General features: G+C 54.1%; 1 protein-coding gene across 3 annotated transcripts; it reads left to right on the plus strand.

Annotated features, from left to right (window-relative positions):
- The first annotated feature begins 758 nt into the window (after nt 1-758).
- TOB2 (transducer of ERBB2, 2) lies at nt 759-7249 on the plus strand. Of its 3 annotated transcripts, XM_086610144.1 has the most exons (3): nt 759-817; nt 5802-5972; nt 6069-7249. In XM_086610144.1, the coding sequence occupies exons 2-3, from the start codon at nt 5888-5890 to the stop codon at nt 6911-6913; spliced, it is 930 nt and encodes a 309-aa protein (XP_086466270.1). In that variant the 5' UTR covers nt 759-817; nt 5802-5887; the 3' UTR covers nt 6914-7249. The 3 variants fall into 3 exon arrangements, with proteins under 3 accessions (XP_086466270.1, XP_086466268.1, XP_086466269.1); XM_086610142.1 differs by having other exon boundaries at nt 5802-7249; XM_086610143.1 differs by lacking the exon at nt 759-817 and adding an exon at nt 3759-5530 and having other exon boundaries at nt 5802-7249.
- The last annotated feature ends 10770 nt before the right edge of the window (nt 7250-18019 follow it).

Raw genomic sequence — 18019 nt, forward strand, 5'->3', positions numbered from 1 at the left:
CCAGGGTCCTCTCCTCACCCCAGGGCCAGTCCTGCCACGGAGCCGGGGCCTGACAGCACCAGGCCCCCAACCTGCTGTGGCGGCTGCTGCCAAGTACCCGTCGTGCACGGAGGCGAGGAAAATGCCGGCCGGTTCCTTCCCTCCCCGTTCCCGTTCGATCACCTCGGTGTGACCCCCTCCCCCTCGCCTCAGGCTAAGCCGCTTGGGGAAATCCTCAGGTCAATCCTCATCCCGCTAAACCCTCTGCCCCTTCCTTCCCCTGGCACCCAGGGTCGGGGCGCTCCCCAGTGCCTTACGGCTGGCAGCGCCCCGTGATGCAGCTGCTGCACCGGCAGCGGGGGGAGAAAAGGGGAATTAAACCCCCCACTAACCCCCCGACCTCCCAGTCCCCGGGTCCTTGCGGGCGGCGAAGCCGAACGAGCAGCGAGGGGAGGGGGAACTAGTCCCGGCCCGCCCTCCGCGGCCGCATCACGCTGGGCGGGAGCGCGGATCCCTGCGCGGGGTTGCTAAGGGTGAAAGTTTGCCGTGAGTTGGCTCACTTGGGGCCAGGGTGCGGGCGGCTCTGGGCCGGCGGGGCGAGGAGAGGCGGCGGCGACGACACAGGCACCGGCACCCGCACCCCCACCTACGGGCGTCCCGCACCACCTCCGGCCCACGCCGCAGCTCCCGGGCCCGCCCCGCGGAGGAACCGCACCGACGGGGATAAGGCGAGGGAGGGGACGGGACAGAGACCCGCGCGCACCGCCCGGGCTCCGCCGGCAGCGCCCACGGTCCCCGACAGCTGCCAGCAGTCGCCGGCCCTGGAGCCGAGGACGAAGTAAGTGGGGCTGGGGGTGCTTCCCTCCCCACTCCCCTCCCACACTCTCTGGGGCCGGGTCCCGCGAGCCCGCATCCCCTTTGTGAGCTCGTCCTGAGGGGAGACATTGTCCCCCTCCCCACCCAGGGAGGGTAATTTATCCCTCCGTGGAGCGACCGTGCAGCTCCCGGTCCCCAGGGGGGGATTAATGGGGTTTCAGGGGAGGCGGTATGTGAAAGTCATTGGGTCGGTGACGCTTTGCAATGCCCCCGGTTCACCATTTTGTTCGCCCCCGACACCCCCCCCCGCCCCCCCCGGTCTGATGGGGGTCGGGGTCGGGGTGCGACGCAGCCCCGAAAAGGGCAGACTGGGCCCGGGGGCGGTGGCGGGCGCTCTGGGCTGTCGGAGAAAAGGGGCTGTCGTCGAGGTGTCTCTCTTCCCGCACGGCGGATCGAGCCCCCCCAGGCTCCGGAGGGGAGAAGCCCGACGACAACAAAGGCGCTGCTGGGGTTGGGCTGGGCGCTGCCGGCCCCTCTCCCGGCGGAGGGGCCCTGCCTGCCCCGTGAAGGCGGAGCGGGGGGGACCCGGCTGAGGTGCCCTTCGCGGGCACGGCGGTCCCTGGGAAGGGGTCATGCGGCTGTAGGGGAAGGTCAGGCCTCTTGGGGGGAGGGTGGTGGTGTTTGGTGGAGCGGCGGTGCTGCACCCCTACGGACACCCCGGTCCTCCAGGCCTTGGAGGCTGCCTTGGTGCCCCGCCGGGTGTGTGGGGTCAGGGGCTCGCCCTTGGGGGGGACTTTTCCCTCCTCCGTCGAAGGGCTCTTTTGGGAACCTAGTTTGCAACCCCCGTGCCCCACGGGGGGGAGGGGGACGGGACGCGGGGCTTGTGGCCTTCTGGGCTCCGTCCTGCAGCCCTGGGAGGCTGCTGTGGGGTGGCGACGAGTGTCCCCGTCCCTGCCGAGAGGGAGAAGAAGGGGGCGGCTGCCCGGCAGTCCCGAGCGCCGGGCCGCGGGGCGTGTTCCCCGCCGTGGGCAGCGCCGGGGCGGGCGGGCCGCCAGGGCGCATGTGCCGTGGAAAATTTTGTGCCCTGCCCCGCCGAGCGAAGCACCGGGCCGGGCCGGCCGCGGGGCGCGACGGGAGGCGTAGTCCGGGGGCGAAGTAGGTCGCGGGGCGGGGAGGGCGAGCGAGGACTACAACTCCCAGGACGCTCCGCGGCGGCGGAGGGAGGCTGTCCGGCCGGGTCACCGGCAATGGCCGCTCTCCTGGGGAGGGGGCGGCCGGCCGCCTGCCTCGAGTGGGTCCCCGCAGGGCCGAGCGCCTCGAGTGGTGGGGGAGCCTCTCCGCCGCCCGTGGGTATGATTGAGGCGGGGGAGGAGGCTGAGGAAGGGGCCCTTGTTCCGGACGGGTGTGGCCTGCTGTGGGACCGCAGCTCGTCGTGGCCGCCGTCTCCTAAAGTCCCTAGAAAGGCCGCGTGTGAGGGCGAGGCGGCAGCCAGGCGGTTTCCCGGGGCCAGGCTCCCCTCAGGAGCTTGGAGGGGCACTTACAAGGTCACCCGACGTGTTTGCGTAGCGAGGAGGAGAGGGCCTCGTTCCCGTGTTTGCTCTCCTCTGATGCAAATGGTAATTTGGCCGCGCTCCTTTCGCACGTCACTGTGCTGATAAACGGGAGCTCGGGGGGGCTCCTACATCCCCTCCGCAGAGCGGAGAACGGCCCTTTGTTCCCTGCCGGCACCTCGGTGTTCTGCCCGTGGTACAGTGAGCCTTTGGAAGCGCTGGCAGTGTGGACAAGCCTCTCTTTACAGAAGACTTGTCAGAATACTTTTCACAATTGATATTTAGTTGCTTCTTGTCTTGCAGCTATGCTGCTTTAGCTTTATTTTATTATATATTATCACATTTTGGCACAATGGAAAGAGATTGAAGGGGTCCTGCTGGAGCACGTTACTGTGTCAACAACCTGAGGAGTCAGTGGTATCTCTGTCTTCTTGTGCCTTCTGCAAGTATCAGCTATGTGCAGCTACCTTGACATCTGTTGGTATTATTAGGCTAATTAACTCATCTTTTTCATAGTCAAGGTACAGAGTATTCCCCTTTTAAGAAGGGGGAGTGATTCTTAAAGAAAAGAAAAAAGCAGACAGTGATTTATAATTGTATGTCCTTGCTGTCTTCCACAGAAGGTTGATGAGGATGTGGGCTCCTCAAAGTATCATAGAATCATAGAATGGTTAGGGCTGGAAGGGACCTTCAAAGGTCATCTAGTCCAACCCCCCTGCAAGGAACAGGGATATCTCCAACTAGATCAGGTTGCTCAGGGCCTCGTCCAACCTGGCCTTGAACGTCTCCAGGGATGGAGCATCCACCACCTCTCTGGGCAACCTGTTCCAGTGTTCTACAACTCTCATGGTAGAAAATTTTTTCCTAATATCCAATCTAAATCTACCTCCCTCTATTTTAAAACCATTACCCCTTGTCCTATCACAACAGGCCCTCCTGAACAGCCTCTCCCCATCTTTCTTGTAGGCCCCCTTGAGGTACTGGAAGACCGCTATAAGGTCACCCCGGAGCCTCCTCTTCTCCAGGCTGAAAAGCCCCAACTCTTTCAGCCTGTCCTCATAGGAAAGGTGCTCCAGCCCTCTTATCATCTTCGTGGCCCTCCTCTGGACCCTCTCCAACTAGTCCATGTCCTTCTTATGTTGGGGACTTCAGAACTGGACGCAATACTCCAAGTGAGGTCTCACGAGGACAGAGTAGAGGGGGAGAATCACCTCTCTCGACCTGCTGGCCACGCTCCTCTTGATGCAGCCCAGGACGCGGTTGGCCTTCTGGGCCTCAAGAGCACATTGCCGGCTCATATTGAGCTTCTCGTCCACCAGTACTCCCAAGTCCTTCTCCCAAGTAGATCGAGGCATTTGTATTGCAAATAGGGTGGTAAAAAATTTTCACCTTTGCTCCTTTCCTAGTCTGTAATTGCTGATTTCTTAATAGATTTTTAGGTCTGGATTAGAATTTAGCACATGAAATTGAAAGATTTACAAACTGGCTTTTCTCTTCTTGCTTAATTTGTCAGGATCCCAAGCTATCTTCTCCCTTGGATGCCTCAAAGCTGAAGGAGCAAGAGAGTTCCATGTAATCTTCCCTTGGGGTAGTATGGGCTGTGAAACTCTTTTTAACATTTAGATGTACTCTTTCAGGGGTTTGCTTCTTGCTGTTTTCTTTGGGAAAGGTTCCGTCTCCACGCCTTCTGAAAATGGCTTCTCTTTGCTGTTTTCTTAAAAACTCTGGTTACTTATTTCTCTGGTGCTCATCTGTTTTTATTTGAACTTGGTCAGGTCTCAGTGACCTACTAAAAGTTGTTATACTACAGTAATTCCTTAAAGCAGGTTTTAAAGGCAAGACTTCTTTCTCATCTTGTTGGCAGACTTGAGGTGTGGGATCTGCTTCTGGTTACCATCATCCTGAAGCCAAACCTCTCTGGACTCAGACTAGTACGTAAAAAGCATAGAATCCACACCCCATTTTTTACAAAAAAGTTTAGTTTTACTACAAAATAAAGCCTCAAAATACTCGAGTTTCTTTAAAACTTATTTAATCATTTTTGTCCACTGAACTAGACCAAGCAAACAAGTTTGGTCAGTTTTTTCTGCCTCCTGACCTAGGCCAGCGTGGATATCTGGTTGTGCTGCTGGGATTCCCAGTTTTCCAGGGGAATGCTGACACCATATGTTTGTACTCCATCCCCACCCCCAAATAATTGGCACAAGTCGTAAACATTGGCTTGAGTGCTGCGTGAGAGCATCCCTGAAGCCCATTTTAGGAAGATGGTTGAACATGGTTTGTCTGTTTGAGCAAGGTGAGGGCAGCTGAAGACAGAGCAGCCTCTGACTAAGCTGCCAATTAAAAACTGGATATTCTGCTTCCCCCTGGAGAGGCATGGAGGCTACTGGAAGTGTGCTTCCTCTTAAAATATCTGTGGGTTTCTTTCTCTTTGGATGGGTGACAGAGCGCGGTGCTGACCTACCTGGGGGTGTTTGTACCCAGATGAACATTGTTTGCAAATCTGTGTATAATGGGAGAGTTGAGTGTTGTGGTTTTGCATTGTGCTTCTGCGGGTTCTCTCCGTTTCAGAGACTTCCTCACGAGGGAGGGAAGGAGGATTACTTCAGTCTTTGGCAAGCAATTTCAGTGTTATTTAGTAGGTACCTGATCCTGGCAGAGCTCATCTTCCCTCTGCAGCAGGATAAGCAATGTGAACTGTATTGGACAGGCTGTTGGCACGTGCATATTTTGTGACCCTGTGCACATTTCCTGCCCCCCTCTCCCCCCTCCGCAACTGAATTAAACTGGGATTTTAGGCTTTTAGCTAGACAGAGCCTCAACTGAGTACACTTTATAAGATACGTACCTGCCAGTCAAAGAGATGGTAAACACGGGCTGGCAACTGGTGCCTCAGCACCCTCCCTCGCCCCTTCTCGTCCCTTCTGCGCTTGTGCCAGCAGGACGTGGCGCCCGGCACGACCACCCGGAGGAGAGGCTGGCCCTGCTGTCCAGAGCGAGCTGCTGAGCGAGTCACGAGGCTGTTCAGGTGGTGCGCTTATGTTCTGGAGAGGCTGGTGCAGGTGAGCCGTGCTGGAAGCGGCTGAGTTGCCAGGGCAGAGAGAGGCGTGTTGGGCATGCTGAAATACCTCTGCCAGAGCAGACAGTTGGCCTGCTGGGTTTCAGCAGCGGTACTTGGCAGGGAGGTAAGTATAATGTACGTGCCTGTGTGCGGGTAGTAGCTACACCCTTACTTCTTCTGTGGAGGAGCAAGGAGACTCCTCCCTACCAGCATCTCTCTATTTTGTGGGTCAGTAGATTTGGGGTGACTCTCCTAGTGAGCATTGCTATTCATTAGAGTTTGTGCAAACTGCTCATTCTGCTTTTGTTAATGAAAAAGTGCAGCTGTTTATCGCTGACAGGTGAAGAGTTTTTGTGTTCTCTCGTCTTCATCCATCCTTTTCTCTCTCTCCCTAGGTCTGTTTGGAGCCAAATCTTGTCTATGTGTGTGTCGTTTTGTCTCTTTTAATACACTGCCCTGACTTGCTTGCTGCGAAGGGAGTATGCATCTGGAGATCAAAGTTGCTCTTAACTTCATCATCTCATACCTGTACAACAAGCTTCCTCGGAGGCGGGCGGACCTGTTTGGTGAGGAGCTAGAGCGCCTGCTGAAGAAGAAATATGAGGGTCACTGGTACCCAGAGAAGCCTCTGAAGGGATCTGGCTATCGCTGTGTTCATATAGGGCAGACGGTGGATCCGGTGGTGGAGCTGGCGGCCAAGCGGAGTGGGCTGGCTGTGGAGGATGTGCGCGCCAATGTGCCGGAAGAGCTGAGCGTCTGGATTGATCCTTTTGAGGTCTCCTACCAGATCGGTGAGAAGGGCTCTGTTAAGGTCCTCTACCTGGATGACAGCGAGGGCTGCAGTGCCGCAGAGCTGGACAAAGAAATCAAGAGCAGCTTCAACCCCGACGCCCAGGTATTTGTCCCCATCGGCAGCCAGGACAACTCGCTGTCCAACTCTCCGTCCCCCTCCTTTGGCCAGTCGCCCAGCCCCACCTTCATCCCTCGCTCTGCCCAGCCCATCACTTTCACCACTGCCACCTTTGCTGCCACAAAGTTCGGCTCTACCAAGATGAAGAAGGGTGGAGGAGCTGGAGGAGGGGGCGGTGGAGCAGGGGTTGGGCAGCAGCCCAGGATGGTCAGGTCTCCCACCACCAACCTGCTGAAGCACAAGGGCCTCTCCCTGTCTATGCACTCTCTGAACTTCATCGGGAGCGCTGGGAGCCAAGCCCCGCAGTCGCAGCTCTCCCCCAACGCCAAGGAGTTTGTTTACAGCGGCGGGTCGCCGGGAGCCAGCAGTCTCTTCCTCGATGGCGTTGCCAGTGAGAGCCAGGCCAGCAGCATCCCGCCGACATCGCAGTTCAACACTGGCACGGGTGGTACCTTTGATATGGCTCAGGTCTTTGGTGGCAGCAGCACCAACAGCCTCTTTTTGGAGAAGTCTCCCTTCGTGGAAGGACTCAGCTACAACCTGAATGCCATGCAGTATCCCAGCCAATCGTTCCAGCCCGTTGTCCTGGCCAACTGAACACAAGGAAGGAGAGTATTTTGGGGTAGGGAGGGAGGGGGGGCGGGAAACAAGAACAAAACAAACAAAAGAGGGAGAGAAAAGAAAAATAGAAATATACAGAAAATATTCAAATCTTATAAATATAGCTTCTTGGGAAAAGAGAGAGCCCAGTGTTGTTGCGCTGTGCTGGCAACACTCCTGAAGCACTGACTTGTTTTTTAACTCAGTCCCTGTGCTTTTTTCCTACTCACTTTTTTACTCCTTAAATGAGTCTTGGGATTTTTTCGGTTTGTCTTCCCCAACCCCAGCCCAGGACTGGTGCAAACATAGGTCATGATGCTCCTGATTCCCTGCACCCCTGTCCCGGCCCCCCCCCCCCCCCCCCCCCCCCCCCAGCACTGGACACAGGGTCCTTCCGCCTGGGTGTAGGGACATCATCTTTGTACCACCTCGCTGGAGGAGGGACAGGGAGAGGATGAATTGGTATTGGTGCAGATACACATGCTCTTGTTGTGTGCTAGCCACAAATGGTTGGGTGGGCTTGCTTTTCTGTTACGGCTCTGCGTGTAGACGGAGAGCATCTCCTGTGCCCACGGGTGTAGACTGTTGTGTTGTTGTTGCTCCAGGCTCTCCAGCCCAGGCTGGCGTCAGCTGTTCTGCCTGCGTGCTGAGAAGCACTGACTCTTCCCCTTGACCGCCTCCCAGCACGTAGCAGGGAGGGCAGAGCGTTACTGTGAAATGGCATCTTCCTGCTCCCTTCCTCGTCTGCACTGCCAGCCGCGGCTACAGGAGGTCAGCTCTTAAAACTGGGTGGCTTCAGTTGTCGTCCCCTTCCGCGAGCGAGGAGGCCTTTCTGTCCCCTCCTGGGGCGGGTCAGTTATTCCAGGTGCAGCCCTTTGGTGTAGAAACACCGCCCGCCTCTCCCTGTGGCTGGGGGAGGTGATGCCAAGCCAGGTGGCCCCACTTAGGTCTTGGCCTTGCATCCTGGACTTTCTCCCTGTCAGTGGAGCCCAGCATGCACTGATGGTCATCTGGGGCGGCCTCCTGGGTCTGAATTCTCGTCCTCTGCTGTGAATTCATCTTCTTGTCCTAGAGAGGGAATTCCTTCCTTTTTAGTTAGAGAGGCAGCACTGTTTTTGAGGAAGAGAAAGGGCTATGTTGTTGAAGCTGCTCTCTTGAGTGGTCACATAAAGGTTTGTGCTTTCAGCCAGGTGTATGCCTGGCTAAATCCCCTTCCTTGCCCTCTGGAGGAGTGAAAGGAGGTTGCTGATGTGGTGCTGAAGGGAAGCACCTGGCCTAAACTCATCGTTCCAGCCAGATCACGTCAGCGCAGACAGCGGCAGGCTTAGAGCCGAGTGGAGATGGATGCTCCAAAGGCGAGCAGCCATCCCAGCATGTGAATGTGCCGTGACTCTCCACCGCAGGGCTGGGATCTGGGAACACCCCTGCAGCCTTCCTGGGATGATGTGCTGCAGTAGGGCGGTAGTGGCTTTTCAGCTAGGTAGCTTCTGTGTGAGAGACTCCGAAACCTGCCTTCACGGGAAGCCGAAGAAGAGCTGCTTCTTGCCCAGGCAGGGTGGAGTCTCTCTAGGTTAGAAGGAGGTCTCCTTGGAGGCTGTTGTGGGAGTATGGAAGCGTGCAAAGAGGAGAGAGGTGGAGATGATGAGACTCCAGTCTTTGAAGTTCTTAGTTTAAAAGAAAAATAAGCTTTTTTCTGCCTCCCAAACTTGAGGTTTGGTTTTCTTTTAATGATGTCTCTGGAGCACCCTCTGAAGCCCACTTCTATATCTGTCAAACCAATGTGCTCTTTCAAGACATACCTGTTTCAGGGGAGGTGGACTTGAACTTGTGCTTTTCCCACTCCCTTTCCTCAAGCTGAGATGAAGGCACTCCAGCCCTCTTGTAGTTGTGTTGCCAATGAACCTTTGCAGAGGTAATGAGGTGTCCCAGGGAGACTGCCACTGCCTGGATCTCTTCAAGGAGCGTTTCCAGCACACCCTTCCCCTTGCTGGGTGACTGAGGGAGGCACGGTCCCGACCTCGCGCTCAGCGTTGATTCCTGAGCACGCTGCTTGCTGCTGTCGAGCTATGACCAAGGTGGTGGGTGGGCAGGGAGAGCGGAGCCCAGCTAGCTTCCCCCAAACCGGTGGCCACAGCCTCAACCCTTCAGGTTTCCAGACTGGGACAAGTTGCTGAGGAATGGCCGAGCTGTTGGGTTTCCCTTTTTTCTTTTTTGTTTTCTTATTTGAACCCCACACTTAGGGACATTACCACTGCCACCCCGTCCTTCTCCCCAGGAGTGTGCTGCTGGGTGCCAGCCCACTTGCCACGCTGGACTGAGGGGTACTCAGCCCCTGATGCCAGGATCCGTTCCAGTTGTCCCCCCCGCACTGTCCCCACATCTGGCAGAGCCAGCTGTGAGCTGCTGCCACAGAACAGCGTGCTCTCCTCCGGCACAGGGAGGAGAGGGGAGGGGAGAGGTGGGGATGCCCCCCTGGCCACCTGCTTATGTGTGTGAAGCTGTGATGCCGCTTTGCCCTGCCACACGTATTATACCCGCTTTAAAAATAGTGGTGTGAGTGGAAGGAGGGAAAGAGGAGGGACCAACCTCTTTGTATCTTAAAAGGAAAAAAGCGTGCTTCAGAAACGTTCCTACAGCGTCAGGCAGCAATGGAAACTAACGGCCTTTTCAGGTCTTTTCTAGTCTTGGATGTAGGCGTTCAGCTTCAATTTTATTTTTTAAAAACCTGCACTAATTTACCTGGTTTCTTAGGAAGAGAAGAGAGAAATTTTTTTTTAACTTTTATTTTTTATGGGTTTGTGTTCTTTTTGTTGATGTCCGTTTGTATTGAATAATTTGCTACATTTGTAAAATGTAAGAGGTATATATAATATATGTATATTTCTAACGTAAAAAAAAAAAACCTGTAATTTTTTTCTTTTCAAGATTTTTTCTTAAAAAGAGGAGAGAAAAAAAATATTTTTTCAGGAAAAAAACTTTTAAAAAAAAAAAGAAGCGGTCAAGATTCCTTTCTCCGCACTCAGCCTCCCTCCTTTCCCTCCCACCTCTCTCCAAGGAGTGAATCGACAGTTGCCTTGGGGGAGAGGAGGAGTGAAAGAGGACAGAAGTCTGTATGTCTCCGAGCGGAGGTTTCCGCATGTGATCTGCCTGGGTTTCTTTCTGAGAAGGGGGCTACTGAGAGGGGGAACCAGGGGGTTGTTGTCTTTTTTTTTTTGTTTTTTCTTTTCTTTTTTTTTTTCTTTAGCGAAGGAGGAATACAATCAGAGTTTTGTATTCAGAATGTTGTGCAATATTTTGGAACGGGACATTGGTGTGTCTAGAGATTTAGTTAAAAACAAAATGACAAAAAAAAAAAAGGTTGATCAAATCTGTACAGTTTCTATTGTTCCAGATTTTTTTAAGTTTGTATTAAAAGCATGATATAATAACCGGTTGTTGTGTGGTGTGTGCTCAGTGGGGAGAGAACATCTCTGCTGTGCCTTTTCCCGGGAGTGGTGCTCAGGCTGGTGAGGAGGGACACGGCTGCCTTCCCTGCCCACCTTCGGATGAACCGGCGCTTGGTGTCTTCCTCCTGCAGGCAAGGTCACTGGTTCACGGTGTGCTTGGCAGAGGTTTTGCTGCATTAGGAATAGCCCGGTGATGCCCAGGCTTGTGCAACACAGCGAGGGCAGCTGTCTCTGCCCTCTCATGCTGCCAAGAATAGCAGCGGCGTAGGAAAAAGCAGTGGTGTGCCTGGCCTTCCTGGGTCCTGCTGGGATTCAGCTCCTGGGGATGGAGGGGGGGAACTGGCTCTCTTCCCTGGGGGAAAGGAGGGAGTGGGATGCTTTGCCTTTGGCATGTGGTGCCAGGGAGGGCCTTCAGTCAATCAGTGGAGTTCCTAAAATACCCAGCTTCTGCGGCAGCTCGCCGGGACCATCAGCTGCATTGCCCGACTGGAATGTGTCTGGTGTCATTGCACGGGGTGGATGGAGCCTTCCCAGGCAGTGGTTTCTGCAGTGGGGCTGCTGTTTGTGGGCTGATTTCTCTCCCCTCTGTGCAAACCAGTTTGAGTTTGTCCTGGGGTGTCTGGGGTAGTTGCTGAGCAAAGGAAACCTCAAGGTTTGTGTGCAGGCTGTGTCCTCCCTACTGTGAACGTTCATCCAAGATGACTTCTCATGGCAGGATGTGCTGGAGGCTGGATACGGGAACAAGCAGTAATGGGGAAGGTCTGATTTTGTTTCTCTTTTCTTTCTGACCTCTCATTGTTCAGCTTTAATCAGATTTTCTGTCAGAGGGAACTGCAAGACAAGATGAGATAGTCTCTCTGTGCTGAGGAAGATGCTGAAACGTCTGTCCCACCCTACGTGTGCTGTCACCCAGTTTCCCCTGCCCTACCGCCCTCCTGATGCCTCCTGCTCCAGGGGTGGCTTGCAGCTCCCTGTGCCGACTCCTTAAAAAGCTGTTGAAGGGAGCTGCTCTTAATGTACTTGAGGAAACCAAACATGGGGCTGGTACTGGCTGCTGGCTCCCACTGGCATCCTTACCCATGCCCCCTTGGCCCCTCTTAGCCTGAATTTCTTCCTGGAAGAGCTCGCGCTGCTTTGCCCTTGGTTTTGCGAGCCTCAGGAGCTGGGCTGCTGCTTGGACCTGCTGTGTGCTGCTGCGTGACCATCGCACTCTGCTAAGCAACAAAAGTATTTTTTCCCCTTTGTGTCTCAAACCCCTTGTAATCATTTATCTAAAGCACGCACAAATGGTTGCCGTTAGACATGTTTCTGGAAATGTAAAATCGAGGACGAGTATGTGCCTTCCTGATCTTTGCCCCACATTTGCTTGGCTGTGATGGAGGGAGGCATGGAGCCTTTCCCTTTTTGGGCACAGGTCTGCCAAGCAGGTAGGCTCTGGAGTTAGTTTACAGCTCAAAGCTGGGTGGGGATTAGGGAAAGGCTTAGTAGAGCCTCATTCCTCCTAAGGTATTTGCCCCTGTGCTGTCTCAGGGAGCCTGAAGGGTGTGGGGAGGTGAAATCATAGAATGATTTGGGCTGGAAGGAACCTTAAAGATCATCTAGTTCCAAACCCCCTGCCGTAGGCAGGGACACCTTCCTCTAGTTGTGGTTGCTCAAAGCCTCATCCAACCTGGCTTTGAACACCTCCAGAGATGGGGCATCCACAACTTCTCTGGGCAATACCCAGAGAAGGGAAACCTTCACCTGCAAGCAGCATGCGGCAGGGGTGGGAGCCGAGTAGGGTGCGGGGACGGGGATCTGCCCACCTTCAGAGAGGAAATGACGTGCTGGATCCTGGCGCTCGGCTGGTGCAGGGTGCTACCTGGGTGTGGGAATATTTGCTGGGTGTTTAGGCAGTGACCAAGTCAGTCTCCAAAGAGAGTGCTCCAGCAAGGCATGGCAACAAGATGGGACTTGTCTCCTGAAACATCCAAAGCGAGGGGCGTGGGGGTGTTGTTGAGACACTCGTCACAGGGGACTCCGTTATTAAGAAGGAAATGTAAAACTTGAGTCACCGAGCGGGCGGGTTCCCACCTGAAAGGAGGAGACAGCTTGGGTAGAAAATGCCATGCTTCAGCCTTGGGCTTTTCAGTCTGTGACAGCAGCAGTTTCTGACATGAACTGGGCTGTTCTGGGAGATGGAGGGGGCTGGTGCCTTATGCAAGCGTGAAAAGCCGGCTGTAAGGCAGCCGTGCCCTGGACTATGTTTTAAACACAGGCCCAGCAAAACATCCCGAGTTTGCTCCGGCAGGAGAGCGTCTCCCGCTGCCCCAGAGACTTGGGACTATTTGGATTGAGTAACACATAGTGCAGGCACCACCAACAGCAGATGTCTCCCCGTGCCCCGATTCTTACCAACCTGCCAGGACCGGGTGGTGGAAAAACACCACTGGTGGGGGGGCCGGGACCTGCCGAGTCCTTGGCATCCCTGAGGAGTGCTCCTGCCAACACCACCTGTTCCCTGCTCACATGGCTGCAGCTCCGGGTGCTGGCTGTCGCCCCGGTGGCTGCAAGGGGCAAAGCTGATGCCACGGTCGCAGAGGGATGGCCAAGTCTTCCCACCCAAATGCGTCCTCCACTGGAGCGCAGGCACCAGCTGAGAGGCAGGCTGTGGCCAAGGTTAGCCGCCTCCCAAACCTTGTGCGTTTTCCCTCGGTTTCCATGGCCAGGCTCCAATTCAAACACAGCCGGGAACACGCTCGCCTTGGCCTCTGCAGGGCTGTTCTTCCATTTTCCCCCGCCGCCGCTGCCTGCAGTGTCGCCTCCACAAACCTGGTCTGCTTTTTATAAAGGTGCTAAAAAGCGAAGCTTTCACCTCTGGCCTCAAGACACCGGTCAGTGAAGGGCCAATTTGCGTGACGACCAATTTGTGTGTGGCTATTGCCAGCGATTAAAGTGACTCCAGCATGGTAAGAGTGTGTGCTGGGGAGGGACGCGTGATTATTTTTTTTCCCCCCCAAGAAACCCTCAGAGGCGCGACACAGGGTTAGGAAAATTAGACCTCTGCGAAGAAGATTCAGGGTCAAATTTTGCCGCTTTGCCTTGAGGAGGGGCAGGCACAGGAGAACTTGGTCCTTCTTCATTGAATGCCGAGGAGGCGAGTGTGGTCCCTGTGCTATTCTGTGGTTTCTGAGACACAGGTTGAGGGTTTTTTTGCTTATTTTTGTTGGCCTCACGCAGCCTGCCACACTGCCGGCACAGCCTGACTGCTGAAGGAAGCAGATCCCCAGAGGGAGCATGTCCCTCCCACTCGGCAGGGTGTTTCCACTGAGGACGAAGTTTTCCTTTGAGTGAATCAGCCAGAAAACGCTTGCAGAAGGTGCAGCTAGGGCTTTCATCCTTTTAAAAAAAAATAAATCGAAAATAGTCTACACAAGGTGATGTGTAGGAAGGGCAATGGGCAACACTGCTGCAGCAGGACACACTTCTTCCATGGCCCTCACTTTGCCCCAGAGCTCCACGGCAGAGAACACAGGGGAAAGGAGTAATGGAGATGTCTGCCAGACCACAAACACCAGCCTGAGGAGGACGTAGAAGAGCAGAGGGAAGGAAGGCAGCACCCTGGGGACATCTGAGGTGTTTACATACAGGTGCAAACATTGCAGGGAGGCGAGGGAGGCTCCAATTCCCTTCTTCCCTTCACCACTCAGTGAAACAGTGCATGTACCCGGTGACCCAGCATGGGTGGCAGCTGCGCAGGACTCCTTCCTGGCCGGCACAGCCCAGCATAACTTCCCTGTCCCTGCTTGGCTCCCTGCTCATCACACTCTCGCACACCATCCTCCTCTGACTCTCCCTCTGGGCTGGTCCTGACACTGTGGTTCCCCTTTGGGGACACTGCCAGCTCTCGCAGGGTGCCCCTGAGTCACAGCACTGTCACTGCCTCCAGCACAGACATGGGGACGTGGAGGCTCCGGGAGGGGCTGCGACTTCACTGGGAGCGCGAGCACTGGGGACAGCACCCATCGGTCCCCCCTGCTGCCATGCACAGAGCCCACCAGCACCAGGAGCTGCTCGGAATGGGAAAGGAGATGGTGCAGAGGGATGGGGTGGAAACTTTGGGAGAGGGCAGTTTATCCCTCGCAGCCATGCCATTGACAGCTATCTGTCCACTGAGGAAGGGAAAGGGCTTGACAAACCCAGACAAAAATAGGATCCAACAAAATAAATCCAGAAAGGGCACAGGCAAGCTGTGATGCTCCAAGGCAGAGCTGAAGGTGCCCAGCGCTGCCGAGGAGAGCAGTCTTGCTGCGTAAGTAGTTGCTGTTGGACAGGGCATTGAACGCTGTAACCTACAGCCTAAGTGCTAACGCATCAGCACAGGGAACCACAAATTGCTGATTTTTGGAAACATAAGCAAAAAAACTTTCCTATATTCCAGATTATATAAATCACAACACAGGTCAAGTGTATAAAACCACACAAGAGACCCCCTCACTTGGTCCTTCAAACTAGAAACTTGGCCATTGAGGCTAACCAGTCCGTATAAAGCCAGGTAAGAAAGATTATTTTATTCTGATAAGATTTTCTTTTCAATCTTGGAGTCATTCTCCTCTTTAAAGGCACAGGGCTCTTTGAAAAAGATCATTTTCCTCTTGTGGAAATACTTGTTCTGGCAATTTTTTGACCAACCAGCGCACATAAGTAGAAACCTTCCCAAAGCCAACGGTTACCAAGGTGATAGTGGGGACTTCAATAGCCCCACAGCAAGTAGAGAATCACACAACACCTAGCCAACATGTGCTCCATCAGAGTCATATTATATTGGTATTTATTGCAGGAAAAAGCCACTGACCACATCTCTCTGTCATACATCTATTCAGCACACAGACAACATCACGGCTGAAGAGATGTTCCTGCTTTATATTTTTAAGAATAAACTTCAGGTTTCCAAGTGTGCACCTATGAAAGGACCTGGGTCCATCCAAACATGGCCCCAGTGTTCTGTATTGTGGGGTGCCTGAGATCGAAGTGCTGACTCCTCTGAGTGCACAAAGTAACTGCTAAGAGCTGCTGCGGGGACTTGTGGGCCTTCCAGCAGCCCTTGATTGAGCTCTGCCCCCTGTCACTGAGTTTCTCTAGAAAGCAGGATAAACTGGTTGAACGAGGTCATCTGAGGAACATAGCAGCAATCTACAAAGCATCACTAGGAAGTGGAGGTCTGCGTTAGTAACTCTGTGCTGACCCTTCCCTTGCCTGGCCAGTACAGCTTCATAGTACAGAACTGGTTGGGACCGGACATCTTCCTTTAATGTACCTGGAGCATCCTGCAAAGTTGCACAAGTGTCTTCCCCAGAGCTGCTCTGCCCACGTAGGTCTGCAAGAGCTGGTAGGAGCTGCCCATTACCATGAGGAAGCCACAAAAGCAAGACCACAGCACCCCACTGGAGAAGCCCGTATCATCTCGGTGGTGCAACAAGCTTCCCACAAAAGACTGAAGGTGCCTTTTGGCTTCCACAGATTGGGAAGTAAAAGGGGGGATTGCTGTGTCTGCCTGGTTCAAAAACGCCACTGATTTTATCCAGTGAGGCTTGTTGAACTCCACAGAAATGAGTATAGGGACCCAGCTATGACCTCACAAAAAAAAACTCCCTCCTTTTTCTGTGATACAACTCTGTTGAGGAAGGTACAATTAACAAGGGGACCACCTTCATTTACTTCACTGTCTCTAATTTTGCCCCCTCCTCCTGAAAGGTCTGCAGACAGAAAAGGGTCGCGATTGCAGGCTGTGCCGCTGCCCTGCCAGCCAAATGCATGGAGAGCTCTTCTCCTCCCGTGCTTGGCGAGTCTGTCGGCCGCCTTCTTCTTCACCTGAAGATATTGGTGGGGGAATTTGTAACTGCTGCTCCTGGAGGGAGCCACATTTCCTCCTGGAGGCAATTGTCACTTGGCGGGATCTTATTTATCTTGTGGTGGCAGTGGCTGGCTTTCCAGGCTCTGCCACTGGCAAAGCAGTCTTCAGGGCCATGACTTTCCACCTTGCAGCCACTCAAAAGCCTCCTGCCCTGGGGTCCAGCTGGCTTCACTCCTGCCTGTGGCCTGCCTTGCCTTAGCATTTGCCTGTGCTGAGTGAACGCTGGCCTCTTCACACCTTGCCAAGCAAAGCAGGTTGGACCTCAGGGAGTTAAATGCTCACACTGGCCCACAGCTGAGTCTGTCTGCTCTCCCTTGCAGATGCTCTTCACCAAGCCAACTGGAAAGGAAGGTGAATGGGTGCAACTGCATCTCTGTAACTTTTGTGGTTACATGCACCTGCTGCCAGAGGCTATAGGAAGACCCCAAGAGTGTGGAAGGGTTTCCCAGCTCTCTGGCTATGATATCAGCTAATGCCACCATTGGTGGTAGTATTCCCCAGGTGGGAGCTCATCCACCTGAGGAACCTAGGAAGCATCCTTCTCTAGAGCCCCAGCCATCTCGTCTCCCTCGCCTCACTATCTTCCTTGCTCCAATGGACTATTTCCCTAAATGCTGCAGCCTGATCCTGGGAGCAAACAGTAGCCAACAGCATAGGGCAAGGGAGAGTTCTGCCACCAGCAAGCAGTCACATCGCTCCCCATAGTACCTTTGCCTGCTGCTGGACACATCCCCCTCGTGCCATCCACCTGTGATCGTCTGATTCCCTTTTTTGACCTCCACAGCTCCTCTTGGTCTTCTCCACTTCCCACACGTGCCCTGTCTGGCTGGCAACAGATGCCCTCCATGCAGCAAAACAGCATTTGCAAAAATACCCGCATGGCACGTAGCTGCAGGAGCTCATTGTTGCCTTGTAGCTTCAAGCAGAGCGAGAGCCCTGGCTGCACATCAGCGCATCTTGGAGCAGTTGGCTTGGCTGGCAGAGGTGTCCCAGCTCTGTTAGCACTGCTGCAATAGCCCAATTAGTAGTTCAGGTGTTGCCACAGTCTTTGGCTGCGGCCCAAGAGCTAATGACAGAGCAGGTGGCAGATGCGAGGATTGCAGAAGTGTGGCTGGAGATGAGGGGAGCTCATTCTGAACAGCTTGTTGAGACCAGTCTCTGCTGACCAGCTGGGACGACGGATTTTGCAAGGTGGATTCTTGCTTTGTGGAAGTCTCCAAAACACCCTTCAGCCTTTGAAGGATGCTACAGCTGCATTTGGCTCTGGCACTCCTCCCAGGATGTCCAAAATTATCTCAGGATTACTGGAGTGACCGTACCCATGACCACTGGTTTACAGCAGGAGGAAAACTCATTAAACCCCAGAGGTGTTTAATCAGAAGCCAAGTGGCAGTAGAGGCATTGACACACCACGAGTGTTGATGCAATATGACGATAGAGGGGCATAAATGTCATTGTCTGATGAAAGATGGGTTTGTCTTACCAAATTCCTGCGCTGTATGTCTACCACAAATGGCCCGAGGCACTTGGGAACTACTGATCCCAAAGCAAAGCTATCGCGGGAAGCTGGGAGGGAGGAGAGGAAAGGCTGAAGAGTGGCAGTGGAAACAATAGAAATGTATGGGCAGCACAATGAGGAACGTGCTCCTTGGCACACAGCAAGAGCTTGAGGAGATTTTTTTTCCAAGTGGGTTGAAGAACTGGTTAAAAAGAGGCTCAGAGCTATGACCAAAGAAGCTGCTGATGCAGTTTGACTCCCGCTGT

Source organism: Tauraco erythrolophus, chromosome 4 (genome assembly GCF_009769465.1).
Source record: "Tauraco erythrolophus isolate bTauEry1 chromosome 4, bTauEry1.pri, whole genome shotgun sequence".
Taxonomy (NCBI): Eukaryota; Metazoa; Chordata; class Aves; order Musophagiformes; family Musophagidae; genus Tauraco; species Tauraco erythrolophus.

Bases quoted from the DNA above. Each gene is read 5' to 3' on its own strand.
- TOB2 (XM_086610142.1), top strand. From the start codon at position 5,888: ATGCATCTGGAGATCAAAGTTGCTCTTAACTTCATCATCTCATACCTG.